We start from the raw sequence: 24371 nt of genomic DNA on the forward strand, positions 1-24371 counted from the left end.
GATTAGATGAAGATAAAGATTTTGGATTAATTGTAATCAAATTAAGAAGAAATAGATGAAGATAAGATAAAAAAAAAAATTATCTAATTTTTTTTACGTGTAATAATTTGGTTTTTTTTTATTAATTGATTTTAGCATTCTTAAATTGTTTTAGTTCAACTCAATTTCTCTTGGATTCAAACTTAATTTAAGATTTGTATAACGTGAAACAACTTTATTTCCAACATATTTAATTATATCTTTCCCAATTTTAAAATCTCTCAAAACTTCATGTAAAAAAAAAAAAGGTAAAAATTACATGAATTATAAAATTAGTTGATATGAAAACACAACTACTACTTTATCTATAAAAAAAAAAAAAAAAAGTTGATAAGAACGAAATTTAATATATATTTTATTAACTTAGAAATTATAGGAGAAGAATTCTAAAATGTTTATGCAATATAGTGATACTGATTGACGTAACTACAATGTTTAAGCTCAACTTTTATTACATACTCTGATATGGATCTCGTGATTGGGCATGAGCTGTTGAGGGACCATTCTTGGTAATGCAGGCTGTGATGAATAATTTCACTGCTGTACTGGAGCATAAGATATACTATTATATTGCAAATTGCAAAACTACGTACTTTGAAAATTTGTATTCAAAGCCGCGTTGTGAAAGGAACTTGGAAGGTCAAAGTGGTCAACAATATCTAGAAGGCCGTGACACTGTGCAAAAATCAAACACGAAATCCCGTACATTAAGTGCAGTATCTCAGGACAGAAATATATTTATATTATATTATGCCTTTAAAACCATAAATACAAAGGGGAAACCGAGATTAAAGTTTTCTCAGCCACCCAAAAAAAAAAAAAAAAAAAGGTCATTACTCAGGCTAAGCGCCCCAATTCTCAATAGTCAATGCTTTATGAAACAAACAAATAGCAATAAAATTACAAATCAAGGAAGCTAGCAAAAGCAAGGACTGAGTCTCTCTGTCCCAATTATTATCATGGCAATTTCTTCTTAATGACCATCAAAAAAGGCCTAGTAATGTTGCACAGTGACGTTGCACCGGATAACCGAGTATTGGGCAGGAATGTCCAAGAAATATGTCTCAAAAGTAGCATAGCCACGAGCAAACCTGAATTTCCCTGTTCCGGCCACCACTGCAACCTCTCTAACAGCCTCAAATTGCTTGCTAACACCTTGTATTTGTATGGTGCTTCCGTTGTACTCTTTGTTTGTGAATACTATTGATATCATAACATGTGAATTCAACCCATCCAACCCGGCTGTCACATACATGCCTTGAGCACGCCCAACTTCAGGTGACTTTGGATCTGAGGTCTCAGTGATATAGTCATCAGTGACAAAGACAGTGCCAAATTGAGTGAATGTCCAAGCCTTGCCTGCAATACCTGCAACTGGGATCACCGTGGCATTGGGGTTGCCAAAGGCTGAGATGTCTTGGAAGTACAGGGATAGCTGGGTTTCGTTAAGTTCTGCAGCTTTGGCTAAATATGTGACTGTGGCTAGAACCAATACCAAGAATAAATTGGTGACTCTTTTCAGTACAATATTTGTTGCCATGGGTGGAGTCTGGCCAATTAGTAAACGAAGAAGTATGCTATCTAGTAGACTAGGACCTGGAAAGCAAGAATGACTCTGTGAGTTTGTAGTCCTTATGCTTTGTTGGAGTTTTGGCCTCTATTTATAATTAGAGCATTTGCATCCGGGATGCAAAAAAAAAGTTTTATTTTCTACCCTCAAAATTTACTTTATTTATTTTACCATCTCATTTTACAACTCATCTAACATTCCGATTTTTACTTTTAAATATAACTTAGTAAAATAATATAAAAAAATTCTCTCTTCTCTCCCATTGTTCTAGTTACTAGGACTGTAAACAAGCCAAACTTTGTCGAGTAGTGCATGTTCAAACTTGGCTCGTCAGAAAAAATCAAAAGCTCGAGTTTGGCTATGAGCTTGAGCTCGTGGAAAAGCAAAAAAGCTTGAATTTGGCTTGATTAATTAGTTAAGCCAAACTCAAGCTTAATATCAAACTCAAACTCGAACTCAAGTCATGTTTTTGAGCTTGAGGTCTAAAAAAAAGTACATTATTAAGAGTCTATTTGGATATCACTTATTACTAAAAACACTATAGCAAAATAATTTTTAAATGTGTGAATAGTACTGTGAGAGCCAGTTTTAAAGTTGTTTTTCTGAAGAAAAAAAAAAAAAAAAAAAAACTTGCAGGTCCCATAAACAGTGCACGGGACCCACCAAAAACCACTGGACATGCAAAACTCTATCCAAACGTACACTAAATACTTAAATCTCTAAAATTAAGAAAAAAGAAAAAGAAAATAGTATAGTTATTTTACCATGCATCTAGTCTTACTTATGATTACCTATTATTCAAATTAATAATTTACATAATTAAATTCATTCCTTCATCATACATTGTTTACAGCTTCAACAATTGTTCAAAATATAATTTTTACATTCACGTTAGATGGTGAAGGATTAGAAAAATACCTATTTGTAACTATTATGAATGAGAAAATATTAAAATATTTCTTAACTTTACTTTAGATAATTGATAGAGAAGGATCATATATGACCTACTTAATTATTTATTTATTTTTAAATGTAACTATAGTCTAAAGTGTTTCTTGATCAATTTTAAAGTGAATGAAAAAATTAAGGTAATATAAGTAGGGGTCTCATGTTAGCCATGTCATTATTAAGATATGTGTAATGAGTATATTTAGCTAACACATATAAACTTATAAATGAGTCTATACTTGAATTGTTGTGTATCAAGCCTAATTGCTCATGAGCTTGTTCGTGAACAAATTTTTTTACTTGGGCTCGGTGAGCCTAAAACTAAGGCTTAACCTTGGTTTATTTATAAACAGACAAACATGAACGAGCTTTTTATCGAGCCGAGTACAAGTTGTTCATGATCGGTTTTGTTCATTTATGACCCTAAGATCTACCCAACAACTCCTCCACATTGCTACCTGCCAACGTTACCCACAACCCATAAAAAATAAAAAATAAAATAAAAAATCACCAAGACCCCCCACTCCAAACCCAACAAAACACCAAGACCCCCACTACAAACCTAGCAAAACACCAAGACCCATCACCATTCACATTGCAAACCATCAAGAATCACCCATAAAACTCATACCAAATCCACCAAACCATAACAACCCACAAACCACCAGCCACCACAACCACAAACCTGGAAAAATCAACAAAATTTTCAGCCACCACTGCCAAAAACTGCAAGATCCATACCCACCGTCGCTTCACACCCACCATAGCCACAAGAACACATCAAAACCCCAAAATCCATTTTTGAAACAAATTCCAAAACCTAGAACAAACATATTTTCTTTCTTAAACCCTCAACCCAAAAATCCTCAATCCTCAAACCCAAGCAAATCTAAAAGCACAAACAATTAAAAAAAAAGTGAGCTTTTGGATCAAACAAAAAATAAAATAAAAAATAGAGAGGGAGAGAAGAAAGATCAGTGGCCACCAGTGGTGGCTTCGCTGTCGTTCACCATTGCCAGTAATGGTGATCATGGGTTCAACCCCCATAGGCTGAGCTCGAGTAGAGAGAGAGAGAGGGATGGTGAGAATAGAGGGTGAAGAAAGAGGGAGACTCACTACCATGAATCTGTGATGGTGGTGGTGTTTTGTGGCAATGAATGAAGATGGCTTTGCTTTGAGAGTTTCAGCCATGGAGTTCTATGAGTTTAAGGATGTGTTTGTTTGGAAGTGAAATCGAGGGGATGAAAAACTTTGGAGAGAAAACAAGAAGAAAAACTTTTTTAGAGTGTGCTTGGTTGGGTGGGAGGAAGGAAAATAAATGATGCGGCTCAGGTGTTTTCTCTCCTGGTCCACCAAAAAATTTTCTCTCCAAAATGGAGAGAAAACTGAGAAGAAAAAACTCATGAAATGAGCTTCCAAAATTACCCTTAAAATTTACCTTCAAGTCTCCAATGTGTTGACTTTTTATTTTTTCCTTTCATTTTTTCTTCCTTTGTTACTGATGTGTTGACTTCTATTTTTAATTTTTCCTTGATTTTTTTTCTTTGTTACTGACGTGATGGTTTTTTTTTTTTTTCTTCCTTTCTTTTGTCTGAACGTAGCTTCTTTTCTTTTCTTCTTTTTTTATTTTCTTTAACTTTTTCTAGATTTGTAGCTTTCCTTTTTTTTTTTTTTTTTTGTGCTCATATGTTTATTTTCTCATTATTTTGGTTGGTTTTTTTTTTATTTCTTTTTTTTTTTTAACATTTTGTTATGCTTTTTATATATATATATATATTATATATATATATAATTAGTGTCTATCTATATTAATTAAAAAAAAAAGTATAATGTGTTACCTTTTATTTTATTTAATAGGGACATGATGGTCAATTTATATGAACTTTATTTTCAACAAAACAAAAAAAAAAAAAAAATCATTTATCCACTTTTCCACCCTTCCAACCAAACATAAATGAGGGAAACAAAAATATTTTTTATTCTCCCACTTTTCTATCTTTTTTGCATTTTCTATCCTCTCAACCAAACGGATCCTAAGAGCATCCGTAACAGCCGTGCTAAATGTGCCAAATGCCAAATATTTGGCACATTTGGCACATCAAACACAAAAAACTCCCTTTATCAGATGTTCCAAATCTTATTATTTTTGCAACATGTGAACAGTATCCTCACAAATTTGCCACTGTACGAACAGCTGTGGCATAAGTTTTTATTATTTTTTTATTCCACTTTCTCTCTCATCTCTCCATCAGTCTCACTCTCACTCTCACCCTCAAACCCGAATCCTCTCCTCTCAAACCTCACTCTGTCTCTCTGTCTCCCACTCCTCGTTTCTCTTGGCGCTGTCGCCCTGCTCGACCTTGGCTCCTCCGTGCTCACCAAGATGCTGACGTTCTCCGCCTTCGGAGATCCGATCCTGTGGCTCATCACACTCTCTTTCTTCTTCACCTGCAGGTTCATCAAGACTGGGCTCGGGAACCGAATCGCTTACCAGCTCGTCATTGGCGCGAATTTGACTTTCAACACGATCAAGCAGAGGATCGGGTGGACCGATTGGGCCAAGGCAGCGATCGTGCTTGGGTTGGTGTCGTTGATTGTTGGGTTGATTTGTAATGAGGTCCGGTGGTATGGGTGTGGGGTTTTGATTTGTGGGAGTGGGTTTTGGGTCGTGGTGGTGCAGTGGCAGCATGGGGCCATGGTTGTGGCTGGGTATTAATCAATCAAAGATCTCTCTCTGCCTCCAAACCAAAACAGAGCAAGAAACACATCCAAAACCTTAAAATTTTTCAACAATGGCAGAGATTAACGGTTGTGGTGGGTTTGTTTTGAATTGGGTTTTGGGTTGTGGAGGATGTGGTGGTGGCTGTTGGTTGTTTGCAGCAGTGTGGTGGCTGTTGATTGTGATTGATGAGTTGTAAATATTATTTTAATGTGTAGGAAATATTATTTTAATGTATAGAATTGTATGATAAAATATCTGATAAATGGGATGTTGTAAAATGATGTGGTAAGATAATAAAGTAGGTCTTTAATGTGATAAAATGACATAATTTTTGTCACATTTACTGTGGATGCTCTAAGCGACAGAGAAGCAGAGGTTGTGGAATGAAAGAAGGAAAGTGTTTAATGGAGAGCAAGACGGAGACAACGTGATTGAAGAGAGAGAAAGAGTTGACATTCTTAATAATTTTTTTTTCTTTTTACCAAGTTACAGTAGGTTGTATGTACCACAACCAACTGTTCACAGTTGCTTTTAAAAAAAATAGAAATAGCAACTGGGATGAAGCTGCTTATTTGCTGATTGGTTGGTAAAATAGAAACTGGGGTTTTTACACCCAATGCTAATGCTTTTAGGTGATGGACACATTTTTTATTTCCCAGTCAAGAAATAATATTTTATTAATTTTGTTAGTGTATAGTTTAGACTAGTTTAGCCCATTGGACTTAGCCCAGTATACTGTACTTGTAGTTTACTTCTTTTACTTGTACTGCACACATATCTAGCCTATATAAGGCTCTCTATTGTACATATTTTACACACATTAATATACAGACTATTCAGTCTTTTTCACACTTTATATTCTTAACATGGTATCAGAGCCAATCCTCTGACTTTCTGGTTCCTGTGGACATCTCCGGCGTTCTTCCGCTGCCCTCGCCTTCATCCAGTAGCCACTGTCAGAAGCGAGTCACCGCCGTCACGCCCACAGTCCCAGCAACACTCGGATCTCATTGTTCTGCTCATCCAACTGTCAAAGCAAAGGTATTGAGTGACAGAACAGACAATCCCGAGCAAAACCCAACCAAGAACGGCCAAAAAACACTTCACACGCGCCCCCACGCGCCGCCTGAAGTTTCTGCCTCACGAGCACGCGCTCCACGCGCCACCACGCGCCGCCACGCGCCGTCACTCTCCCTCACGCACTACACGCGCCAGACCAGACGTCCTCCACGCGCCACACGCGCCAGCTTTGTTCCGCGAACTGCCACGTCAGCCCTAGTGTGACGTCACCCTGCCACGTCAGCACACGTCAGCCGTTGACTGGACCAGACCTGACCGTTGACTTTGACCGTTGACCAAGTCAAAAATTTTCAACAGGGCCTGTCTTGCTCAGTTTTTCGCGTAGATTCTGATTTTGGGCTCCGTTTCTGCATTTGAGGTATCTAAATCTCATTTTTTGGTCATTTTCTTCATTATGGCTCAACAAAGTGAACGAGATATCATACGTCCTATCACCATCATGTTGGATGGTCCCACTAGCTATCATGCATGGTCTCAGAATATGACCGTCTTTCTCAAGGGTCGTAAACTGTGGAGATATGTGACTGGTTCAATCCCTAAGCCAGTACCAAACCCTAAGTCCAAAGCCACAGCTACTGAAGAGTCTTCCAAGACTACTGTTACAACAGATGATTATGAAGAACGTCTAGAAGAATGGGAGAGTATTCAGAGTAAGATCTTATCTTGGTTTATCAATACCTCTATTCCCTCCATTCATAATCTTCTTCCTCGTCTTGAAACTGCTGAGGCTGCTTGGAAATTTTTGGCCGATCGTTATAACTGCACTAATGATTCAAGCTTGGAGTTTCACATTGAATCAAAGCTTTATCAAATGCGCCAAGAGACAGGTCAGTCTATTTCTGATTTTTATTCTCAGACTTCTACTATGTGGGAACAACTCTCTGCTGCAGATCCTCCACTGGTGTGTTCTAAGGACATTGAGCTCTTTGTCAAATATCGAGATCGCCGTAGATTTATGCACTTCATGATGGGTTTACGTGAGGATTTTGAGCCTACTAGGGCTTCTCTACTTAGCCGGTCTCCTACTCCTTCTCTTGATGCTGCAGTAAAGGAGCTCATTTCTGAGGAGAATCGTCGGCCCACTTATCACATGACATCATCTGATCATGTCTTGGCTACACCCTCACCACAGCCTCCCATTGCTGCATTCACTGCTCCTCCGCGAATAAACTTCGGGCGTCCCACCTCTCAGTCTTCCAAAGGTGCTCACTGCAAGTTTTGCCGTGCCAAAGGCCATGACATCTCTGTTTGTCGAAAGCTACAGAAATTTGTGCAAGAGCAGAATAAAGCTTCTCTTCCTCAGGCAGCTGCTGTATGTCCTTCAGATCCATCAGTTCCTACAGGTTCCTCTTTGGCTTCCTCACTTACTACAGCTGATATTGAGGCAGTTGTTCAACAGGTTTTATCCCGCACTTCCACTGCCCTTTCTGTCACCTCAGGTAAACAACCTTGATTTTTTGATACTGCATGTTGTAACCATATGACTCCTGATGAATCCCAATTTTCTGATAAGGCACCCTTAGAACATCCAATCACCATTTACACTGCTGATGGAACTCCTATGCCTGTTAGTTCATAAATTGTTAGCTTCTCAAGGTCATTTAGGTTCAGTTCAGTTTTCAAAATTTGATTGTACTTCCTGTCATTTTGGCAAACAAACAAAATTGCCATTTAATAAATTGCCATTTTGGGGTCCTACACCTGTTCCCACTGAGGGGGGATCTAAATATTTTGTCATATTTGTGGATGATTTTTCTCGGTATACTTGGATTTATCTGCTTCACCATAGGTCTGAACTTGTGTCTATTTACCAAACATTTCATAAAATGATTGAAACACAGTTCAATCGCACCGTTAAAGTCTTTCGATCAGATAATGCTCAAGAATATAATGATAAATCTTTCCTATCCTTTTTAGACAGACATGGTACTCTTCCTCAGTGGTCTTGTCCTTACACCTCTCAACAAAATGGTCGTGCAGAACAAAAACATCGTCACATTCTTGATGTTGTCTGCACCCTTCTCATTTCTGCCTCTCTTCCTAAGCGATTTTGGGGTGAGGCCGCACTCACTGCTGTGCACACTATTAATCGTATTCCTTCACCAACTACACACAACAAATCACCATTTGAGCTTCTCTATGGTCAAACTCCTGACTACTCCTCTCTTCGGGTTTTTGGTTGTGCTTGCTTTGTCTCTCTTCCTCCTCATGAACGAACAAAGCTCCAACCTCGTACTCGTCTCTGCTGTTTCCTTGGTTATGGTGTGTCTCAAAAAGGGTTTCGCTACTATGATCCCATTTCTCATCGCCTTCGTGTCTCCTGTCATGTTGAGTTTTGGGAACATCGTCCTTTCACGAGTCTTCAGCAGTTTCCTACATCTTCTTCCTCAAAGTCTCCCATTTTTACTGATCTTTTCCTCCCTCTCTATCCTGAACTTGTGGAGGATTCTTCAGCATCGACTGCCTCTCCAGACGACTCATCTCCGGTTCTGTCTCCGGCATATGACCCGCCTGTCTTGGATCCTGTGGCACCACCCTCTCCTGAGTCTCCTATTGGTCCTGAACTTCGTCGTTCCACTCGGGTAAGCATTCCTCCCCCTTATCTCACTGATTATCATTGCTCTTTTACTCTTGCCACTCTCTATGAACCTCACACCTATCGTGAGGCTCATACTGACCCTCTTTGGCAGCAAGCTATGAATGAAGAACTAGATGCTCTTCATAAGAATCACACGTGGGATATGGTTGATTTGCCTCCTGGTCAGTCTGTAGTAGGTTGTAGGTGGGTTTACAAGATCAAGACCAAGGCTGATGGATCTGTTGAATGATACAAGGCTCGCCTAGTTGCCAAGGGCTTTACTCAGGAGTATGGTATTGACTATGAGGAAACATTTGCTCCTGTTGCTCGTCTTACATCTGTTAGATGTCTCATTGCTGTGGCTACTGTTCGCCGTTGGCCTCTTTATCAAATGGATGTGAAGAATGCTTTCCTCAATGGAGACCTCCATGAAGAAGTGTACATGCAACCACCCCCTGGCTATCCACACTCAGGCAATCAAGTTTGCCGCCTTCGCCGTGCTCTTTATGGCCTCAAGCAGGCTCCTCGAGCTTGGTTTGAAAAGTTTAGCTCAGTTGTTGCTCAGCAGGGTTTCACTTCGAGTCCTCATGACACTGCTCTCTTTGTTCGAAGATCCTCTGCTGGTATCACTCTTATTCTTCTTTATGTTGATGATATTATTATTACTGGAGATGATTCTGCAGGTATCCGCTCTCTTCAGAACTTTCTTAGTCAGCATTTTGAGATGAAAGATCTGGGCACTCTCAGCTATTTTCTTGGGCTTGAGGTTACCTCATCCTCTGATGGATACTATCTTTCCCAGGCTAAATATGCTTCTAATCTTCTCTCCAAAGCCGGTGTCACTGACAACAAGACTGTTTCCACTCCTTTGGAATACAATGCAAAATTCACACCCTAGGACGGTGAACCTATATCCGATGCTACTCGCTATCATCAGTTGGTTGGCAGTTTGATCTATCTCACTGTTACTCGCCCAGATATTTCACATGCCGTGGGTATGGTTAGTAAGTTCATGGATGCACCTCGTTCTGTCCACTATGCTGTTGTTCTTCGGATTCTCCGATATGTCAAAGGCACACTTTATCATGGTCTGCATTACTCCTCTCGATCTTCTCTCGAGCTTAATGCTTATTCAGATGCTGACTGGGCAGGTGATCCGACTGATCGATGCTCTATCACAGGTTTCTGTTTCCTGTTATGTACTTCTCTGGTCTCGTGGTGCAGCAAGAAGCAGGATGTGGTTTCCCGTTCTAGTACTGAGGCTGAGTATCGTGCCCTTGCCGACACCACTTGTGAGCTTGTTTGGCTTCGCTGGCTCTTGGCTGACATGGATACTCCACAGCCCACTGCCACTCCTTTTTATTGTGACAATCGTAGTGCTATCTACATTGCTCATAATGATGTCTTCCATGAACGCACTAAGCATATTGAGATCGACTGCCACATCACTCGCCAACATCTTAAGAAAGGAAATCTCCAGTTATTCTCCATCTCCTCTGCTGACCAGCCTGCTGATATCTTTACCAAGACTCACCCGCCTGGTCGTCTTCGAGATCTTATATCCAAACTCCAGTTGGCTTCCTCCTTGCCACCTCGAGTTTGAGGGGGGATGTTAGTGTATAGCTTAGACTAGTTTAGCCCATTGGGCTTAGCCCAGTATACTATACTTGTAGTTTACTCCTTTTACTTGTACTGCACACAAGAGTTGTAAATTTATGATTTGGTGATATTTCAATATGGGAGTGATCTTCATCCGAAATTTGACAGGTTAATTAAGCAGGAAAACTTAGTAGGTTGTCTTTTGTATTCTCAACATAAAATGGGCTTAGCTCCCCAGTGCAAGTGTGTGATGTGAAAGTGAAACAAATATTCATGATTAAAAAAAAAAAAATGAAAGGTTGAAGAAAATAATTGCATGTTTTTAATGTGAGTAACTAGATAATTTGTAACCTTATGCATACGCACACATTAGATACTTTTACAAATAATTATATCTAAAATTTTACCAAGTTTATATATAATATTTGTATATTTGAAAATATAAAATATCTACTTGTAAAATAAATATAAGTTTATTTGAAACAAATGAAAAAGAAACTTCATTTAAATTGTAATTTTTTAAAATTCTCAATTTTAGTATGTCCAATCATTATATGTATAATAAATATTAATAATATTTATATAATAATAAATATACTATAAGAAAAACACTATTTGACAAACCAAAAAAAAAAAAACTAGATTCTTACTGTGTGGTTGTATAAAAAAGAATACACTAAACATATTTTAAAATGTAAATTACGTATTTTATAACCAAAAAAGTAAATTTATTAAACTTAACAAATTGTGCCAATATTGACAAACAGTTTATATATTTTTAACTTATCTTTAATTAATATTGCTAAAGACTCACCTCCTAATATTTTTATCATAGACACTCAAGATTCAAATTCTCCTAACCTTAACTATCAATGTATCAAAAAAAAAATCCTTTAAACACTAGACAAATACAAACATTATCATGACAATCCTTTCAAAACTAGACACGACATTGTTTTGTAGCTTGAATGATTGCCATGACATTGTTTCAAGTGTTGAAGTAATCTCTTTAAATGATACGGCATCGTTTCAAGTTATTATCTCACCGTAGTGACTCAGTTTTAAGCGACAATTGTTACTGATTACTTGTAGCTAATTCTGTTCAGATTTTCCCATAAAAAAATAATAATAAAAAAAATCGGTTCAGATTTTCTGTTATTTCTGTTTTTGGGTACTGTGCAATGTTCACACAGATTTTATATATCTTTTACTCTGTTTTAGTAATAACACACAAAGCATTTTCCATATATTCCAAATTCTCTAAACTTTCATTTCCTCTCTTCACTGTTAATATTTTTCATAATTTCCGATTGGATTTTCACATGGCATCACTGCCTTTTATACAATGTGAACAGCCAATGTCTTCCATGTCCTCCACTCAATCTGCACCTACAATGGTGTCAATGTCATCTACTCATTCTGCGAATCAAACAAATTTATTTTTACTCTTAAATATGGCTAATCTCAAGTCTGCGAAGCCTGATAGCTCCAACCAAATCACTTCGATTATCAAAACCTACTCACTGATTCACCATCTTGATAATTCAATTCCTATTCCTGGACAATATCCTCGTGATAGCAATAGCAAAGGAAATTTCATGAACCAAGTCAATCTAGAGTTCGAAGCTTGGCAAATTCTTGATCAAGCACTTGTTACCTTGATCAATTCAACTCTCACTCCATCTATCTTCTATGTTGTAGTAGGATTTGATTATGCAATCGAAGCTTGGAGGACCTTAGAGAAGAGACTCACTTCTTTCTCTCACCCTAACATCTTGAATCTAAAGATTGAACTCCATAGCATCACGAAGGTTAATGATTCTATGGATGTTTAGTTTCAACCCATAAGTGGCTTCTTGGAAGAGTATTAAAGATTATGTACAGAAATGGGAGTTTTTTTTAACCTTGTAATAATTTGTTGGAGGCTGTTCTGGTATTTTATGTACTTCAGCAGCTCTGAAATTATGCACCAGTGCTGTGATATTGGAAGGGGCAATTGGCTTGGAAGAGTATTAAAGATTATGTGCAGTAATGGGGTTGTTTGTATGCTGGTCTGGTCTTTAGCAATGATGAAGCTACGCACGTGTGCTGTGATATTGGAAGGGGCAATGGAGAACCATTAATTCTGTTTTGAATATTGTTATAATTTGTTGTGTGTTGTTGAGGTATTTGTTATTTTGATGTATTTCTTTCTAGTAGGCTTGGAGTTTATGCGCCTGTGCTGTGATGGCTATGGTGCTGTACCTTTATACTTTTATATAAATAAAAGTTTCTATCTTTATCTCAAAAAAAAAAAAAAAAAAAAAAAAAGTCAATGTAGATAATGAGGAATTACTGCATAATGTACTCAAGGAAACGCCTAGAGAATACAATGCTTTGTGCTATGCACAATTCTTACAAGAACTTAGCACTTGTCCTTTGATGAATTACATACTCTTCTCTAAGCAGAAGAGAAGAAGATCCAAGATTTGAATGAGAATGCTAAGAATCACAGTGTCGCACCATTATAATGGCAATGTTTGCTGTTGGACACGAGCCCTAATTCTTCTCAAGCCCAATTCCATCTCAAGCAAGGATTTGGATGAGGCAGTGGAAGGAACTCTAATCATGGAGGAAGGATTAATCAATCCTCTCAATCTTATGGCAAGCAGGTAACCTTTATCATCAGTCTCCATCTTCTAAATGTGATTCTAGACCATCATGTTAAATTCGCGGGAAAATATAGACACATGGCCTTGGATTGTTCCCATTGCATGAATTATTCCAATCAAGGAAGGCATCCACCAGCCAAATTGGCTGTTATGGACATAGGATCATGTAACAGTCAAGCCAATGATCCATGAATGACTGATTCCAGAGTAAAAGATCACCTGATTGCCAATCTTGGCAACCTTTCAATGCAAACAACTTGTAAGGGAGCAAAACATATTACAATTGGCAACGGACAAGCATTACCATTCAATAACATAGGTAATGTAATCTTAAGAACTAAAACTTTTAATTTTAGATTTCAAAATATTTTACATGTACCAAAAATAGCTTCAGTTCTCTTGTCTATGCATAGATTATGCAAAGATATTAATTGTAGGTGTTACTTTGATGCTGACCATTTTTGTATTCAGAATTTGCATTCGGGAAGTTTCTTTACAATGGCCTGAGTGAGAATTGCTTGTACCCCTTCTATCCTAGTCATCTTTCATATTCTACATCTACCAAAAGTCCTCTTTACAAGTTTTGTGTCTGCATTGTTTTGTCTTCAAGTTCTACTACAAATAAGTGCTATCTTTGGCATAAAAGATTAGGCCACCTATGTAATAAAGTTTTACAAACTTTATTTCCTGATTTGATTGCTAAGTATGTACATAATGATTTAATTGATAAGTCGTTGTGTGAACACTGTTTGAAATGGAAAATGCACAGTTTGCCTTTTCCCAAATCTGCTACTAATTCAAATAAACCCTTTGAGGTGGTTTCCACTGATGTTTAGGGTCCTGCACCCATTACTTCCATCAATGGATTCAGATTTTATAAACTGTTTGTGGATGATTATAGTAGGTTGACATGTTTGTTTCTGTTGAATAGCAAATATGAAATGTTAGACACTTTTATGCACTTTAATTCTTTAGTTGAAACTAATTTTCAACCAAAATTAAAGTACTTAGATCAGACCGTGGGGTGAATACATATCTAAGTCCTTTACTAATTTTTGCAATTTTGAATGGAATCATGCATCAATTTAGTTGTCCTTATACCACATAGCTAAATGGTTTGGTAGAAAGAAAACACAGACACATTATAGAATCTTCCCTTAGCATGGTGTTTCAAGCCAAATTACATCTCACTCAACGGTCCTCAGCAGTTAACACTGCAATTTTCCTGATTAACAGGCTGCCTTCCATTGTTTTGTTTCTCTTTGGGAAGTTCTTTTTCAATCTAAACCAGACTTGTCCCAACTCAAAATCTTTGGTTGCATTGTTATCCAACACAAACTCCAATTTAGAACCACTCCTTGCCTTTTCTTGGGCTACCCTCCTAATTGTAAAGGTTATATTTGCTTTGACCCTTCTACCAGCAAAATTTACTTATCTAGACATGTCCTTTTTGATGAAATGGGCTAATCACCATTTCCACACTGAGTCTCCTGCACTCCCTCTCTCACTGCTCAATCTTGGATATCACTAGTCTCGTTTTATCACTTGTGCTCAACAATAAAGCCTTCCTCAGTCAATACTACAACACCTCACTCTTCTACTCCTTTGTACCCATCAGTACCTCTTCCTTCTGCAGTTCCTCAAGATGTATCACCATCACCATCCACCTTCCTCAGTCTACTTCATATAATTTACCTACAGACTTGTCTTCTATTACTACCTCAAATCAAACTCAACCCAAGACAACCCTTTACCTGTCACAACCTCCTATTTTAATCCTGTTCCCTCCACTGGTTCTAATCAAATCAATGTCCATCCTATGCATACTAGATCCAAAAGGGTATCTATAAAGCTAAACAATGCTTTAAGTCCAGTATTGACTACAACGTTACAGCACCACTCTCAGTTGGTGTTGCCAGCCAATATCCTCAATATTGCATAGACATGGATGAAGAATTTTATTCTCTTCAACAACAACAGACTTGGACTCTAGTTCCACCACCCTAAGACAAGAATATTGTAGGTCCTAAATGGGTTTCTAAGCTAAAGAGGCACAGTGATGGTACAATTGGAAGGTACAAGGCTTGGTTGGTAGCCAAAGGCTACCGTCAACAGCAGGGTATTGATTTTGATGAAACCTTTATCCTAGTCATCAAACACACAACTATGAGATTAATTCGGCATTCAATTGGCCTTTAGGGAAACTTGATGTGAAGAATGCATTTCTGCATAGTATGCTTAAGGAGGAGGTTTACATGATCCAACCTCTCAGTTATGCTCATCTTGATCATCCCCAACATATTTGTCTCCTTCAAAAATCTATTTATGGTCTAAAGCAGGCCCTCAGAGCTTGGTTTGAAAGATTTACAATGCATATTCTGCACTTACGCTTCACTTCTTATACTGCAGACCCTTCCTTTTTCCTTCATTTTCACAAACCACCATCATTTACCTTCTTCTATATGTGGATGACAGTCATCACAGGTAATTCACCCTCTTCCATTGCTTCCATTATCATTTCACTCAGCAATGAGTTTGATCTTAAAGATTTTACTTTCTTGGTTTTCAATTGTCCCATACTTCCTCAGGTCTTTCCATAACTCAAACCAAATATGCCACTGATCTACTTCACAAACATCATATGTTTCATTCTAAACCTTGCCAAAAACCCTGCTCTTCTACTAGGCTTTCACCCACTGTTGGTACACCCCTCTCTATTCCTCACTTCTGTAGAAGCTTAATTGAATCCCTTCGATACATAACTTTACTAAACCTGATTTTTCCTTTGCTGTCAGTCGGGTTTGCTAAACGCATCCTTAGGCACCTCAAAGGCACTCTATTGTCTAGCTTGTTGTTCAAACCTGGGCCTATACAACTCTCTGCATATTCAGATGCAGAGTGGGCTGGTGACCCATCTAATCAAAGATCCACAACTAGTTTTATTGTCTTCATGAGCTCCAATCCAATCACCTGGGCTGCCAAGAAGCAACCCACAGTTTCTAGAAGTTCCACTGAAGCAGAATACCAAACCTAGCATCTACCACTGCAAAATTATGTTAGCTTTGCCTTAGTTTCTAACTTGTTTCATTCTTCACTTTGTACATGTGTAAGACCAGTTTTAAATTATTTTTCACAAGAAACAGGAACCCAAAAAAAAAAAAAAAAAATGGAGCTAAAAGAAGTTCAGCCTAATATTACTAGATTATAACTTGAATCAAACTTTGTAAAATGTCCTTTTGTTTTTTTCTTTTGACAATTAACATGTTCTTGCTATTATCTATTTTCCTGGAAAAGACACCCAACCTACAGGAACTGCTAATGATATTTCAAAAAGGTCAAGGCTTTTATACTTAGCCTTAATCAAGAAACAAAATCCAATTAATTAAAGGGTAATTTACACAAATCTACCTTAAGATTTGGAGGAATGAGTGAATGACACTCCACCCCAAACCTTAAGGGAAATGACACTCTCCTCCCTTGAGGTTTGAGGAATTCACCACATTTATCCTTCCATTAATAATGGTAACGGAATATTCTAAATTTTGAAAAGATTCCTTTGATCAAACCCTAACCACAGTTTGGTGATGATAAACTATATTAAACCAAAAAAAAAAAAAAACTTTTACCAGCCATAAGGTTTGGTCAAGGACATCTTTTCAAAATGTGGAATATTCTGTTACTGTTATTAAGGAAATGACTAATGTGTTAATTTCCTCAAAACTTCAACGGCAGGGAGTGTTATTTCCATTAAGATTTGGTGCGGCTTGTCATTTCCCCAAACCTTAAGAGTGGTTTGTGTAATTTACCCTTAATTAAATACAAGAGGGGAGAGGGAAAGACTTGTCAACATCAGTAGTGTGTTACTACATAATATATGATTCAGGGTCTTTTTTTTTTCTTTTTTTTTTTTTAACTAAATATTTATTGCATTTAGGCTTTAGTGAAACTACAAAGAGAAATGAGAAGTGATCACTACCAAAAGATATCAAGTGCATGGTAACAACAAATTGTATTAATAATATAATATTAGTTGCAATATCTCTGATGCTGCATAAAGAAGAAACTTCACCCTATTTTTGTCAATTGGCTGATTGTAACATGAGGTCCAATAACAGTTCCTGATCCAATATGAACACATGCACCAACAACAGATTTTGGATGAACTATGGCACCCATCTATATTAGCACAGTCAGGTCAATGCAAGCTGACTTGGGGAAAGTTCCACCTCCATTACACCATCTTTGAAATTCTTGGTGACTTATTCCAGCACCATCCTCTAATTTTAGAATTCAAGCCATGTGAGTATGTGACAAATGCCAGTTAATGTAAGTCAATGAAGTAAACCACATGAGCTTCAATAATGTATGCTTATAAAATTCTTTAAAAAGACAAAAAAATTTTAAGCCCAAAAGACGAGGAAAATTCTATAAGGACAGTTAACATCACACTGAAATGAAAACAACGCAAATAAACTTCATAACCCACGTCAACAATGCAACAAAGTCTTTTGAATTTCAGTAAAAATCAATCATCATTCATTAAAAACACCTCAAGCTAAACTATTATTACATTACATTATATAAACATTTGCATTTACTGGGGTGGTTTTTAACACAATAACATAAAATGTGGTCAGCACCTAGCATCTCAATGATCTCATGGTAACTGTATTGCACTCAGCAATGTTAGACTACTCGCTGTGCTTAATGTTTTTGGACAATGCCTAAGCTCACTTCTCAACAAGCCTTCAGCATGAGTATTTCTCTTTTTTTTTTTTTCTTGGTACAATCCAAATACGCATTCATTATAAGCTCAATTAAAAACACATACCAAGCATGCTACAACATGGTATATAGCAAGACATGTACTATTCTCTAACCAGGTTTACTCTCACAGAAATTTTCACAAACAGTTCCAGTGCAAAACAATTTTAAAAAAAAAAAATAAATAAAAAAACCTTCAACTTCATAGTTCAACAAGACGCACCAGACGTATCAGAGGAATCACCAGACCCAGTTTGGCCAGCGCAAACGGAGAAGCTGCAACTACTAGTACCATTAGTCCACGGAGATAAAGCACGAATATAGGCGTTTTTGTTGAGGGACACGAGGTGAGACATTGCTAATTTTTTAACAGTGAGTGACATGGCTGAGAGAAGAATGGGTCTTACGTTGTTTTATTTATGTAATGTTGTGTTTAATGTAGTGTGAGTTGAAAGTTGAATTTTCTGTTAAGGAAGTGGGAAAGAAAGTGCCTCGGCTTGTCTGCTTCTGAAGACAGCTACGGAGTACGGACAGAGACAGGGGGGCAGTCTCGTTATTCCAACTAGGTAATAAGGGTATTTCGGTCCACCGGATGATAATGCTTTTGATGGACGGTAGTTGCACATTGCACTTGCATCCGGAATATAAATGATAAGGGTATTTTGGTCATAAAAGATTTTTTTTTTTTTTTTTTTCCTTCATCATCATCATCACCATTATTTTCCTAACTACTTTGAGAGTATATATATATATATATATATATATATATATATATATAAAAGATAGAAATTCTACTTTAATCTAATATAAGTGTATATGTATGTGAAATTTCTCTTGGAGACTTAAACTTCGGCCCTTATCTTCTGTACTCCACAATCACTTATACTCGCAGAATGATCACCGCACTATGCATGGTAATGGTACTTTAATAGTTGAAACTAAACATTTTTGATAATGAAAGTTGACTTGTTTTAGGGTGGAGAAGTAGACTTGTTTTAAGGCTTGAAGTTGGGCCTAACAATTTTGGTATACTTCAGGATTTAAAGCATTCATATTAGTTTCTTTGGAATTATAACTAAAATAATCCAAGAAGACCTCAATTTTTTAGTTTATCTTTTTTTTTTTTTTTTTAATTTACACATATTAGACTTAATATTTTATCTTTTACGTTATTTTGAATATCTATTTTTCTCTCATCTCTGTTCACTCTCCTCTTAACATATTAGTATTTTCTTTCTTTCTCAATATCAACCACCAAAAGACCCAATTGCCACCACACATAGCCATGAACTACCAAACTAGCTAGCCACCATTGCATGTAGTTGAGATGATAGAATGTTACGAACAGAGGAGAGTTAATTGAATTTGAGGTCAATTGAACCTCCAAGAACAGAGAAAGAGATAAGAAGGTATTGTAGAGAAGAAGTGCATAAGAATTCAAGAGAGAAATGGGAATTAAGTCTCCGATACCAATCATTTCTTCCCACCCCTTCTAATACTTCTCACGCAACAATCCTCTAACTGCCTAATGGCCAAGGCAGCTGTCAACCAGCTGTCCATCCTAACAACTAACCATAACTAACTCTTATTTTGTTGCCATCACTAGTGTGAACACAATGTCTAATGCTAACAACTATGGAATGCCAACTAAGCCACTACTTGCATCATTCTAGTATTGAGGACACACGCTGGCAGCCTCTGGATGACCCCCCTCATCAGCTGCTCCTGCCTTCCACATCAGCAGTTGGTGCACCCTTCCTGCGCATCCTACACAAGCAACTCACAAGCACCCCTCATGCAGCATCACACGCCTCCATAGTGCAGCAACACACACCTTAATACCATGCTCCTTTATTCATTCCTAACAATTTCCTCCCCTTCAAAGCACCTTGCCCACAAGGTGAGGGAACTTTTGCTGCAAAACAAAAAGATTCTCCCAAGTAGCATCATCCTTGCTCTCATCCTGCCACTGCACCAGTACTTGAGTGATAAGCCTACTCCTTAGCTGATGTGATCTGGTAGCTAAAATAGCCACAGGTTCAGGGTTCAAAATCTGGTCCACAGACACAGCAGGTAAAGCAGGCCTAGGAACCACCTGAGCACCCAGCTTACCCTTAAGGTTGGACACATGAAACACAGGATGAATCTGTGAACCTGCAGGTAAATCAAGCTTGTAGGACACCTCCCCAACCTTCTGTATAACCTGGTAAGGTCCATAAAAACGAGGAGCTAACTTGCCAAACTTCTTGGACTGAACTGAAGACTGCTTGTAAGGTTGCAGTCTGAGATACACCCAATCTCCCACAGCAAAGGACCTATCCACCCTTTTCTTATCAGCAAACCACTTCATCCTTTCCCGTGCAGCAGCTAAATTGGACTTAAGCAATGAGAAGAGTTGCTGCATGTCCTGCAGAAGTAAATCAACAGCTGCAACCCTTGTAGTGCCTGGAACATAGTCCACCAACTTAGGAGGGGGATATCCATACAAGGCTTCAAATGGAGTGAGCTTAATGGAAGAATGGAAGTTAGTGTTGAACCAAAACTCAGCTAAGGGAAGACAGTCCACCCAAGCTTGAGGTCTGTCAGCAGCAAAAGCCCTCAAATAGTGCTCCAAACTCTTGTTCACGACCTCTGTTTGCCCATCAGTTTGAGGGTGGTAAGAAGATGACATAGCTAGGCCAATTCCTTGGAGTTTCATCAATTCAGACCAGAATTTCGAAGTAAAAACTGGATCTCTGTCACTTACAATGGTGGAAGGCAGGCCATGTAACTTAAAAACATGCTGCATAAACAACTGAGCAACCTTAGCAGCAGTATAAGGGTGAGCTAATGGGATAAAGTGAACATATTTAGTAAACCTATCCACAACAACAAACACCACTGACTTCTGCTGAGATTTAGGTAACCCTTCCACAAAATCCATGCTAATATCAATCCAAGGCCTAGTTGGAATGACCAAGGGCTGTAACAACCCAGCAGGGAAGCAAGTTTCATTCTTCAACCTCTGGCATACATCACATTCCTTAATCAACTTCTTCAAGTCTGTTCCCATACCAGGCCAAGTAAAATCCTGTTTAAGTCTATGGAAGGACTTCAAGTAACCAGAATGACCCCCTAGAGGACTGTCATGTACTTGCTGCAAGACTAAAGTCTTTAGAATTTGATTAGAACTTCCCAAATATAGTCTGCCCTTATAGAACAACAGCTCATTGCAAAATGTAAACCCCACTGGAACAGTCTGCCCAGACTTAATAGCTTGAATGATCTGCTGCAGGGATGGATCAGTGACATAGCTTGCTCTCAAATCATCAAGCCAATTAGGAGTAGGAAAGGATATAATGCAAAGAGTACCTACTTTACTGCAGTCAGCTTCAATAAGTCCAGTATCTTCCCTCCTTGAAAGTGCATCAGCAACTACATTTTCCTTACCATGCTTATACTCAACTATAAACGCATACCCAAGTAGTTTGGTGATCCATTTTTGCTGAGCAGGGGTGCCAATCTTTTGTTCCAACAGGTATTTCAGACTTTGATGGTCTGTTTTAATGACAAATGGTCTGCCAAGGAGATAAGGCCTCCATTTCTTCACAGCTACTACTAAAGCCAGCAGCTCCTTCTCATAAGTGGAAAGAGCAAGTGCTTTCCCTTTCAAGGCTTGGCTGTGATAAGCAATGGGCCTTTGGTTCTGCATTAACACAGCCCCCACACCAAATCCAGAAGCATCACATTCCACCACAAATGGTTTAGTGAAGTCAGGCAGGGCTAACACAGGAGGACTTGACATAGCCTCCTTAAGTGATTGGAAGGCCTGTGAGGCTGCAGGAGTCCAAAGAAATGAATCCTTCCTTAACAAAGCAGTTAATGGGGCTGCAATCAACCCATACCCCTTCACAAACTTCCTGTAGTAACCAGTCAAACCCAAAAAACCCCTTAAGGCCTTTACATCTTGAGGAATAGGCCATTGCTGCATAGCAGTAGTCTTCCTTGGGTCTGTTTTTACCCCTTCACCAGAGATTAAATGTCCCAAATACTCTACCTCCCTACAAGCAAAGACACACTTTGATTGTTTGGCATACAATTGGTGATTCACCAATGTATCCAACACCAATTTAAGATGAGTAACATGGGCAGCCAGATCCTTGCTATACACTAGAATGTCATCAAAGAATACCAAAACAAACTTCCTTAGATAAGTTTTAAAAACTGAGTTCATAAGTGATTGGAAAGTTGATGGTGCATTGGTTAAACCAAATGGCATTACTAGGAACTCATAGTGACCCTCATGAGTCCTAAAAGCAGTCTTTGGGATGTCTTCCTCCTTCATTCTAATTTGGTGATATCCGGATCTCAAATCCAACTTAGAAAAAACAGTAGCACCAAATAGTTCATCTAACAATTCATCAATCACAGGTATGGGGTACTTATCCTTAATAGTTTCTTGGTTCAAGGCTCTATAATCAATACACATTCTCCATGAACCATCAGCCTTCCTAACCAGAAGCACAGGTGATGCAAAGGGACTACTACTATTTCTGATAAACCCCACAGACAGTAATTCTTTAACAATGCTCTCAATTTCATTTTTTTGATAGTAGGGATACCTGTAAGGCCTTTGAGACACAGCTTGAGTTCCATCCTTTAGAGTGATATGATGTTTATGATCTCTTAGAGGAGGCAGACCTTCTGGAGTAGCAAAGACAGACTTGTACTCTAGCAGCAATGCAGCAATAACTTCAGGAATTTGGTCCTGTCCATCTGCATACATCAATTGAGGCTGCAATTGGACTGAAATTTGAAGAATTAGTCCCTTCTTCACTGGTTGCTTCAAAAAATTATCTCCATCTTGCAATTGAGAGGTAGCATTCTTCATTCCTCTTAATTGCACTTGTCTTTGCTCATGATAAAAACTCATTGTAAGCAGTTTAAAGTCCCACTGTATGACCCCCAAAGTTCCCAACCAGTGAGTGCCCAAAACTAAATCACAACCTCCCATTGGTAGCACATGTAAGTGCACCATAAATGTCTCTCCCTGCATCCGGATAGGCACTGCCTTACAAATGCCTTGAGTCTTAATTACAGCACCATTAGCAACCTTCACTTCCAAAATTTGGGAAGTGTCTACAGGGATATTTAATTGTGGAACAAGGGCAGCATCAATGAAGTTATGGGTGCTTCCTGAGTCAATTAAGATCACCAAGGATCTTTGATTAACCCTTCCCATGACTCTCATTGTCCCTGAAGTAGGAGTGCCACTCAATGCATAGAGAGTAATCTCTGCCTCTTCCTTCTCTTGCCCCACTTGTCCATCCTGACCTGTGTAACCATTTTCCTCCAATTCAGCTAGGTGAACCCCAGCATTTGTATTTTCCTGGACTAACTCTACATAGTCCAATAAGAACAACATAGCATTCTTGCACTTGTGACCCGGAGCCCACTTCTCATCACAGTTGTAACATAGCCCTTTCTTCTTCCTCTCTTCCATTTGAGCAGGTGAAATCCTCTTAATAGGTAGCCTTGGTCTAGGCTCCAACAGAGGAGGAGCCTTTGGAGGAGCTCCCAGAATTGAAGGTTTCCCTTGATCACTCTGAAATTTGGAGTACTTCCTGCAACTAAGATTATACTCCTCCTGGATCTTTGCCAAACCAAAAGCCTCATTCAAGGATCTAGGATTAAGCATCCTCACTGGCAGCCTTATTTCATCCTTTAATCCACTTAAGAAGCAGCTTAACTTGTGAGCATTAGATAATCCCTTAATTCTGTTGGATAGCACCTCAAATTGACCCTTGTACAATGACACTGAAGTAGTTTGTCTCAGTCTAGTCAATGTTTCCATAGGATCATCATAAGCCGTAGTACCAAATCTAACATGTAAGGCTTGGATCAACGATTCCCAATTAGCAAAGAGACCTACCTCTTCACTATCCTGGAACCAAACCAGAGCCTCTCCCTCCATGTGGAACGAAGCTAACATCAATTTCTCTGCAATTGGTGTATTGTAATACTTAAAGTATTGGTTGGCCTTATATATCCAACTTGCAGGGTCTTCTCCAGTGAACCTTGGGAACTCCAATCTCACAGGACGTGTCATAGCCATTGTTGATGAGTTGAAGTGCCTTTGTTCATCTTGTGTTGAAGACTGGGATAATCCACCTGGATCAGAGCCATGATACCTCTGTACCAGGATTGCTAGTTGTTGATTCATCTCATTCATGGTGCGTGTATGTACTTCTTGGATCGTGCGCATTTCTTGAATTTCTTTACCATGATGATCACTTGCAGTTCGTAGTGAAGCCAGAGCCTCCTGTGTAGCAACAGTTGTGGATCGTGTTTCAGCCATGGCCAAGGAAAGCCTTGCTCTGATACCAAATGTTACGAACAGAGGAGAGTTAATTGAATTTGAGGTCAATTGAACCTCCAAGA

The 24371-nt window shown here is 38.4% G+C and overlaps 1 protein-coding gene across 1 annotated transcript; it reads right to left on the bottom strand.

Moving 5' to 3' along the window:
* Positions 1-826: 826 nt before the first annotated feature.
* Positions 827-1673, bottom strand: LOC115958380 (dirigent protein 1-like). Its single transcript, XM_031076795.1, has one exon. The coding sequence runs from the start codon at positions 1577-1579 to the stop codon at positions 1034-1036; it is 546 nt and encodes a 181-aa protein (XP_030932655.1). The 5' UTR covers positions 1580-1673; the 3' UTR covers positions 827-1033.
* Positions 1674-24371: the final 22698 nt, after the last annotated feature.

The sequence above is a fragment of the Quercus lobata genome, chromosome 8 (genome assembly GCF_001633185.2).
Source record: "Quercus lobata isolate SW786 chromosome 8, ValleyOak3.0 Primary Assembly, whole genome shotgun sequence".
NCBI lineage: Eukaryota > Viridiplantae > Streptophyta > Magnoliopsida > Fagales > Fagaceae > Quercus > Quercus lobata.